This window comes from Vipera ursinii, assembly GCF_947247035.1.
Source record: "Vipera ursinii genome assembly, chromosome: 2".
NCBI classification, from domain to species: domain Eukaryota; kingdom Metazoa; phylum Chordata; class Lepidosauria; order Squamata; family Viperidae; genus Vipera; species Vipera ursinii.
Window position 1 is genome coordinate 90124004 of NC_139513.1, and position 9842 is coordinate 90133845.

The 9842-nt window shown below is 42.0% G+C and overlaps 1 protein-coding gene across 1 annotated transcript in view; it reads right to left on the reverse strand.

The window, feature by feature from the left end:
* The window catches only part of ACSL6 (acyl-CoA synthetase long chain family member 6), a gene marked incomplete at its 5' end in the record, with an annotated part of 91691 nt that extends 82439 nt beyond the window's left edge, over positions 1–9252 (reverse strand). Inside the window, one exon of the mRNA XM_083356917.1 lies at positions 9204–9252. Coding sequence (XP_083213043.1) covers positions 9204–9252 — 49 coding nt within the window. The remainder of the gene's footprint in view (positions 1–9203) is intronic.
* Positions 9253–9842: the final 590 nt, after the last annotated feature.

Below are 9842 nucleotides of genomic sequence, written 5' to 3' on the forward strand. Positions count from 1 at the left end.
TATATTTTTTCCTGGTAGAATAGTGCAGCTACAATCGCATTTACGGTATTTTCAAGGCACACCTGTGTATTGCTTAAACACACAGTAGCTTGCAAATTTCTCTCACATGCCTCATTTTGAATGCTGTAGTTCTGAGATGAAACAGAATACACTCCAAGAATGGGAACCAGAGACCAGAAATGCTAGCTACAAAGAGCAGAGATATTAAGATTTTCCTATCAGTGAGGGGGGGTAAATCACTCTGAAAAAGTTCAAATTCAGATTAGCCTCAGGGTGGTTTCATAATTCAAATTTCTTAATTCACCTGAACAATTAAATGATCGTCTGTCTAAACTAAGTAATTGTTCATTCTTCTCTTTTTCCTGAAGTTATGACAGCTTGAGCTCAGATCAACTTGCTTAATCCAGTAAAACTAAGAAGCTTTAGGCAAGAGAAATGTTTCTGACATCAAAAGATTCAGGCTGTTTCAGAGGGTCTTATCAGGCACAATGATTTTAACATGTTACAATGGTGAATTAATAAGGCACCTGTAATCTCTCCCCTGTGAAATGTTCATCATCCTGATAACCTCACCCCCACACAACGTATTCCCAATGCCTCATTTTTAACTACTATAGTTATTTCTCCTTCAATACTATAAATATTAGTCTTTTTTAAAAAAACACCACCAAATTCATAGCTCCCAGATAACATTATTTTTACACAGACTTCTAAATTGTGTTGATCTAATTGAAATGGTCGGCAGTTTGGCGGGTCGAATCCCAAGCGCCGCGTAACAGAGTGAGCCCCTGTTACTGTCCCAGCTTCTGCCAACCTAGCAGTTCGAAAGCACGTAAAAATGCAAGTAGAAAAATAGGGACCACTACGGTGGGAAGGTAACAGCGTTCCGTGTGCCTATGGCGTCTAGTCATGCTGGCCACATGACCATGGAGACGTCCTCAAACAAGCGCTGGCTCTTCGGCTTTGAAACAGAGATGAGCACCGGCCCCTAGAGTTGGAAACGACCAGCACGCGTGTGCGGGGGAACCTTTACCTTTAATTGAAAGGGGGAATGTGTGTGGTTGGGTACGAATTTGTATGTGAGAGATAAACAATATAAATATATGAAGAAATGTGTTATCTTACTGATGGCAAAAATAAAACTGAAATTAAAATTACAACATTTGCCTGTCTCTACTATTGTTACTATTAATATATTCCTTGCTCAGGAAACTCAGCACAGATCTAGAACAGATACTGAGAAATTAACAAGAAAGAACAAGCTATTTTAATATCTCAAAATTCTTTGCAAAGGAAGACAGCAAATATTAATGTTGAACTTAAAGAACTGCATTTATCATGGACTAATTTTTTATGGGAAAAATTACCAAAAATTATGCCATAGTAATTGCTAAAACTCGTAGCTTTAGTAAAGCAAACCAAGAGTTATGGTAATAGATTAACATCGCAATTGTCAATGAACATCAGAATGCAATCCTACCAAATCTATCCATAAATGAGGGCACCTATTTTTAATTAAAATTCCCCATTATTCATTTCTTTTCCTGTAAACTAGCCTTTAAAGCAGGGGTCCCCAAGCCCCGGGCCACGCCCAGTACCAGGCCATGGCCCATTTGTAACTGGGCTATGTAATCAGTGGGCGAGTGCGCACACACACCTGCAAGTCAAGCTGCACACGCATAGACATCCACATATGCACCAGCCTGCCGCTTGCATAAGTCAAGCTGTGCGCTTGCGCATTAGCCCGCCACTCGCGTGGCCCGGTTTACCTCTCCTCTTCCCAACTGGGCCACCAAGTCACATAAGTTGGGGACCTGTGATTTAGAGAATGTGACGGAGGGTAGGTGTTTCTGACACAGATGTAGTAGTAGTCACAACTAACACCTGCTCTTCCAGCAGGTCTGTTTTGGGGCAACACAACTCCATCAGAACTAAAACGATAAACGACTGGATCCTAATGTCCCTGCAAAATTCTGTCTTGCCAGGTTTCATCTGAAACCTATTGTCTCCCATCCAGAATCCCTACAGCATCCAGGCACTGAGACAGGATATCCACAGCATCTTTTGTATCACTGGGGGTGGAGACGTAAAACTGTGTATCACCTGCATATTGGTTATTGATATATGTTGCATGCAGAAAATAAGGGGGTAACTTGCTTCTTACAAAGCTAGGAATACAGTGTCCATGGAAAAGCCAACTTATTTTGAATTTTTTCTAAGATATAAAAGAGATAAACAATTTTAACAGCTGAACATCACAGGGAACTAAAGATTTCAATTAGACTATATAAACCTAATTAACATCTATGGAGTAATACAAAATATTATGACATTAGAAATACTGAAAGACACTTTTGAAAAATGGAATCAGAAGTTAATATCCACAATGTTAATAACAAGATCTTAGGGAAGAAATGGCAAAAGAGGAGCAAGTTTTATCTGAAAAGACAGAGTTGACTTTGAAAGTGGATCTATAAACGACAGGCTACAAGAATGACATGGAAAAAGATGTTTCATTTGACACAGAAATTAATTGATGCTTTAAAAAATCAAAAAGGAATTACAAATAATAAACTAAGAGAGTGGATAATTCTCTTCTATTGGATTTACAAAAGAAGTTAAAGCTTGGATAAATCTCGTGAGAAGGGGTAAAAAAGAAATAAAATTACATTCTATGACATTAATGCAGGGGTGTCAAACTGCCCGCCCACGGGCCAGACGCATCATCCAGAAGCCATGCCCACCCCATTGCCGGCAATGGCAAAACCATCCCGATACATTGCGTGATGTCACGTGACGTCACAAGTTTGGCATGTCTGCTTTAATGGATATAGATTAAGAGTAAAGGTAAAGGTAAAGGTTCCCCCGCACATGCGTGCTAGTCGTTTCCAACTCTAGGGGCCGGTGCTCATCTCCGTTTCAGAGCCGAAGAGCCAGCGCTTGTCCAAGGACGTCTCCGTGGTCATGTGGCCGGCATGACTAGACACCAAAGGCGCACGGAACGCTGTTACCTTCCCACCGTAGTGGTCCCTATTTTTCTACTTGCATTTTTACGTGCTTTCGAACTGCTAGGTTGGCAGAAGCTGGGACGAGTAACAGGCGCTCACTCTGTTACACGGCACTCGGGATTCGACCCGCCAAACTGCCAACCTTCTGATCGACAAGCTCAGCGTCCTAACCCACTGAGCCACTGCGTCCCTTAGATTAAGAGAATTAAAAGTAAAAAGAAGAAATTGGAAGTTTATTTGTTCAAGACTAAAATGAATACGTTGTTATTTCTGGCAATCTTTAATGGACTTTTGCTGAAGTCCATTAAGAATTACCAGAATCCATGGCTGAAATGACAATACTTTATAGATTTGTTTACAGATAAAAGATGGAACATGCGATAAAAAGATCATTGGATGTTAATTAAGGAGGTAAAATGTTGCTGGTGTGATGAAGGTTGGAAGGAACTCCTTTCTTCCTTTTTTTCTTTCTTTACTATATCCTTCCTTCCGTTCCCTTATTTTTTTCCTTTTCCTTTGTACAGGTAGTCCTCGAGTTATGACCATAATTGAGCCCAAAATTTATGTTGCTAAGTGAAACATTTGTTGAGTGACTTGCCCCATCTTACGACCTTTCTTGCACAGCTGTTAAGTGAATCACCGCAGTTAAGTTAATGACACCATTGTCAAGTGAATCTGGCTTCCCTATTGACTTTGCTTGTCAAAAGCTGACCACACAACCCCAGGAGCACTGGAACCATCATAAATACATACCATAGATGCCAAGCATCTGAATTTTGTTCATGTGACCATAGGGATGCTGCAATGGCCGTAAGTCTGAAAAACAGTCATTTTTTTCAGTGACTAAGTGAACTGTTGTAAGTCAAGGACTATCTATACTTAGTACTTTCTTTCTATTCTTTCTTTTTGTATTATTTTTACTATAGCAATTATTATCTTTAATAAAATTGTTTTTAGAACAGGATATTAAACCTTCAATTATCCAAAATAGAAAGGTAAGGTCATTTTTAGTCAAGCTTGACTTCTGGTTATTGTACCCTGTAGGCTTCTCACATGTGGCTAAAGTGGTTAGCTACTGTCTCCAGTTGTGTTCTGTACCTCCCAGTCTATTCCTTAATATTCCTAAATGATCCTTTATACAAGTATTAACCAGAGCTGATCCTACTTAGCGTCTACCAAGGTCAGCCATCTTACTTCTATCACTTATTCTAAGACAAGAATAGTTTTACCTTTACCTTTTTATATTTATTCTGCAAACAGAACATCTTCATGTCAAAGATAGTATGATAATAGTAAAAGACGTGACCTGGGCTGTAAATACTCAAGGTATCTGATAGAAAATAAAGCCTGTATTTTTAATTGATGGAAAGTGAAATATATATTTTTTCCTTTTGAAAGAATCAGCATAACTATTAAGACTTTGAAGTAGAGAAATCCAGTCTGTTCTTTATCAGTCTGGTCTGTAGCCTTGTTCATCTGCAAGTTGCTTGGGAAACAATCTACAAAAATAAGATAATTGTATTATTCTCCTAAATATCTCGAGACATTTCTTGCCAGTAACCATGGCATTTTTCTTTTTGAGATTGCCTCTCAATCTTTTGAAAAATAAATATGCAGCAATGGGACTGGAGAGAGAGAAAAATTCTTGTGCAAACTCCTCTATGTGATTTCTTATGTTTTACATTTGTCTCATACCTTTCAAAATATCTTCACTGAACCGTCAGGAAAGATCTTAAGTAATATGGGATTTGGTCTCAGTATTATGAAGATGATGCATGAACTTGCTTAGATGTCAAAAAATTGGGAAAGTCTACATCAGTGGTTCTTACAAAGACAGTAATTTGGGCATATTCTGGGGATAATGGAGCAATTTGCAATCACTTCTTTGTGGGTTAAGAATCTAGTTTGGAACTGCTGCTGCTGAGATGCTACTTACTATAAAGCAATAAAGACTGAGGTTTTGGGAAGGTGAGCACAATCACATTATTTGACATCAGTAAAAGGGTAATTGGGATAAACAGTTTAAGAACTATTGGTCTAGATGAAGATGAAGAGCAAATAAAAATGCGGAAGGGTGAGGTTATGAGAAAAATGTTCTTTTTCCATAAATTTTTTCTTTGAAACTTGGGGATATGAATCTGGTAGAATTCCTAGAATCTGATGTAGCCTATCATAACTTGTTTAAGTGTGGCTGAATGTATTTCATTATTTGTAGTTTTCCCATGAGGTTAGTGTAGAAGGCATAGTGCTATCCTGATAGATAATCCATAGTTTCAGCTTACTCCTATTATGTCTACTAAAGGTAAGTATCAAATCTATTAAACATACCAAAAATGGCAATAAAGTTGAAAGGTAGTAACATATAAGAGTGCAGGACAAATGATACAAGCAGTCCTATATATGTTTATTAAAAATGCAGCCCATTGAGCTTAATGAGATTTACTATGGGATAGCTGTCAGAGCGAAACTCACTCTCTCTGTCCCTAATTTTGTCTAATATATGATTAAAGTACTACAAAAACAATGTTAAATTTATTTTTCCACTACAAAGGATGAGAAACAAATCAAGGAAAGCAAAGCAAGATTACTTAAATGGAATACGTAAATTTGTACTGTAACACTGAGCGTTCCTACCTCCCAGGACCAGTCTAGTTATTTTAAAGTGATTAAAGCTTTTAGATCTCCAACTAAATTCCATGATCTAATTTAAATCAGAATATGACAAATCATTTGTTATCCAGGGCCAGATAAAATGACTAAGAGAGCCAGTTTGGTCTAGTGGTGAAGTGCTGGCATAGAAACCAGGAGACGGGGAGTTCTAGTCCTGCCTTAGGCATGAAAGTTAGCTGGGTGACTTTGGGCCAGTCACTCTCCTTCAATTTAACCCAATTCAGAGCGTTGTTGTGGTGGGGAAAATAGGAGGAGGAAGGATGTATGTTTTCTGCCTTGAGGTTAATCCTATTATGTCCCAAAGGTCAGTCCTGCTTTCCTGGGGCTGTGGCTGATAACTCTTAGTGAGGAATTGTTGATTCTAGGAATCTTTCTTCCTAATCCCAGCTTCCTGACTCCAGTCTTTCTGACAAGATTATCACATCTGCATTTTTGCAGATTTGGTTTCTGTTTGGGACAGAGAGACTTGGGGACGGGGTTGGTTTCTGCTTTTAAAATTCTTTAGGAAATATATTCTGCCTTTTAAATATTTCCAAAAATATTTCTTTCTCTGGGGGGGGCTGACTTCCCACAGCATGATTTAATTTGACTTAATCAACTTTGGTCTAATGAACTGAGGAGCTCTTTTATTCCTCTTATTTTTATGGATGAAGCTTATACATAAATGAGTATCATAGCTTTACATTTTAGCACATACACCGAAACATACATCTATGTGAGAAAAGTATTTTAAATTTCCAAAACAAGAACAGTATATAGTATATTCTTATTATACAGATTTACATGTAGTGACCTGAGGCAAGTCTGGTGGTTATTCAAGGCTTCTACAATTTGTGAGCTACAACTTGCATGACCTACTGGATGCACCGAGTGGTTTGCCTATGCTTCCTTAAGGATCTTTCTGAGGCTTTTTAGACCTGCAAAAATAGAGTGGATGAAAGCAACTTGCTGACAGACTGCTGTCTCTGGCTGCAGAACAGGGTTGGGTGGGGCAGAGGGGAATTTGAGCACTAATACAGTGCGCAAAAAGAAAAGCCAACTTCTGCCTTCCGACGATTCCACAGTCACAACAGCAAATGTTCTGGTACTCATTCAGTTCATGCATTTGTATCTTTAGTTTGTATTTTCTTAAGTAACAACCCTAACACTGTTTAAGAACCTCACACAAACAAGACAAATACAAATCTGTATTTAACAACCATTTAAACAATGCATAAACATGACCGGCAATTGATAAAAATCCTCCCAAAATCTGAGGCTCCATTAAACAATGGGTAAATAGGTACGTTAGACAAAGCTCACCCAAGACATCCTCTTTGCTTTGTTATAAAATATAATAATTTGCCTCCATCCCTGCAAAATTCAGAAACTGGACTAGGCAGCCCAGAAGTGACTGTGTCATAGGATGACTGAGCAAACTGAGTTTATTTTAGGTGAATTAGATGGTCTTCTGGATGAGCACCTGCGCATGCCTAAAACCAGTAGATATTAAGGCAGTGACATCAGTTTAGCACAGAGCCAACTGTATAAACAAATATTCAACCAATGTGTCCCTCATTTTCCCCACTTCAAATATAACAATTTGATCTGAATTATCTTGTCTTAAGTAATAGTCTCACCATGAGTTCCCAATTAAATGAGTTAATATTGAAGAATTTTTATTCTGAGACACTGATATCCTTTGGAAGTATTTTTCTTCCCGGAAGCATTCAATACCATTATTCACAGTAAAATTACCTTTCCTAAAGTGACCTGCCTTGCGTTATTGGCTTGAGGTTCTACTTGAGTCCTTCAGTTACAGCTGACTGGAAATGGGAAGTCAAGTGAAAGACTTCTGCAGAGGCTACGGTGGTGATAGCTGCAAGGGACAAAGTCTTTCTGAGGCTGGAGATATAGTTGCTAAACTAGAGGGCTGAGTTTCAGGACCAGTTGTAAAAGCTCTTCCCACCAGCATGCTGCTGGAATGCATAAAACAAAAAACACACTATCTATGCCTACCTACACTTTCAAATACTAGGACGATCATAGCCATCTCCCAAAACAATGGACATGACATCCATTAACCGGACTCTTCGTTTTCTGTAAAAATAAATCATGGCTATCCCCCCTCGTTTTTGTTTTTGTGCTTCTGTCCATGAATAAATATTGATTTGATGACCGATTTATACAGTGCATCCCACTCCAAACAAAGCTGCGCAAGAATTTTTTCTTACAAGTAGAAACGGTTAAATTGGTGAGAACAGGCGTCCCTAGGATTACAAAACTGTTTCATACCCTCAGAGGCCATTTATCCGTTTCAGACCAAGAATCGAGTCCCTAGGAATAGTGCACCTCAACAATTTCAGATATAAACAAGTTAATGTCTTGCAAATGCCGCTTGGGGGTGTGTGTGAAAGCCCTAATAAGCAGGCATATACATAGAATGAAGGCTACTGCTAAGCTTGTAAGCCGCCCTGAGTCTTCGGAGAAGGGCGGGATATAAATGGAATTAAAAAAAATGTCCAGCATATAAAATGTGCGGGTCGCTTGCAAATTACAATCAACAACAGCAGTTACAAATTCAGCCCCGTCTCCCTTTCAGTGCCCTAACCTCCCAAAAGTTGTATGTCAAATCATTTCGATCACGCAACTTAGAACCTAATTCGGGAAACTACGAAGACGACGGCCACTACTCCAGATCCCGAGTACGGTAATCCTTTTTTCGGCTTTGATCCCCTCCTCTTTAAATCGCCGAGCGTCATTTCTACGTGCAATGCCGCCGTAAAGCGGTTTCCCGAGGCGCATGCGCCCACCCATCCCCGCATCTCGCCCCACTTTTGACATCAGAGCGGAGAAACCGAACCTCGGCTTCACCAACGCTCAGGCGTGTGTACAGTTTCCCCCCCCCAAGTCGCTACGGAGAAACGGAGTGATTTATTTATCCGTTTCGGTCCATCCCCGGCTCGAGCCTTTTATTCTAGACCAGGGGTCGGCAACCTCGGCTCTTTTATGACTCGTGGACTTCAACTCCCAGAATTCCTGAGCCAGCATAGCTGGCTCAGGAATTCTGGGAGTTAAAGTCCACGAGTCATAAAAGAGCCGAGGTTGCCGACCCCTGTTCTAGACCCAGGACTGCAAAAGTGTCGATCCGAGCGCACCCGTCATTTTCCAACACCGTTCCCCCCCCTCTCTCTCTCTCTCACACACACACACACACAGACACACACACAACCACAACCACCCCGCCGCCTTTTGTCCCGCTTTTCCTGGAATGGCAGCTAAACAACCTCTCTTAAGCTCATTCACACGAGAAGAGGACGAAGAGGTGACCCCTAGAAGCCGCGACACGTTCAAGCAGCTGCAGCCGGGAGAGGTGGAGGGGCGGGGGGGGGAGGAAGCCAGAGCTTGTGCCGTTGACCAACGGGCAAAGATACCTTACTTCATTTTCTTACAATTGGGGGGGTGGGGTGGGGAGTGAAGAGAAACCCCTCTTTATAAGCCCTCGGACTGCGGCACAGGCACTGCGGGCGAAGGGCTGAGACTTACCCCAAAAGAGCCAGATGGAGCCTCCCGAGACCAGCAAAAGGGTGAGCATGCCTACCGGAGCGGGCTGCAGCACGGGCGGCCTGAGGCGCCAAGGCAGCTCGAGTGTGTGTGTGGGGCGGGGGGGGGGGGGAAACTGCAGCAAACTCGCTGCAGTGACAGCGGCGGCGCTCGCCCGGCTGCCAGGCGCAAGCCCGCCTGCCGCTGCGTTCCCGCGGCGGCGAAGGTTATTTATTTATTTTTTAGCCCCGCCCCTCGCGCCCCGGGCTCTAGGAGAGAAGGCAACGTGCTCCTCCGACGCCACAAAGGTGGCGGCGCGCGCGCGCCTGGGCAACCCACGCAGCCGGACCTACCTACCTACCGGTCTCCCGGCGCGCGCAGCAACCCCTTCCGAGCCCGCCGCGAACCTGGGCGGGCGGAGGAGGCGTGGACCCCAGCCCGGGTACCGGCAGCAGCGGGCTGACAAAGCCCGGTGGGTCAGGAAGAAATATCTCGTCCGGGACGCAGCGAAGGTCGGAGGTGTCCTCCAGTAGGCATCGGATTGCATGCAGTGTCTCGCCTCGCCCAACGGTGAAAACCTTTGTTCACCCGTTTCTTCAGCCAATCCGGCTCCGTTGTTGGTTTGACAAGTGAGTTTCGTGT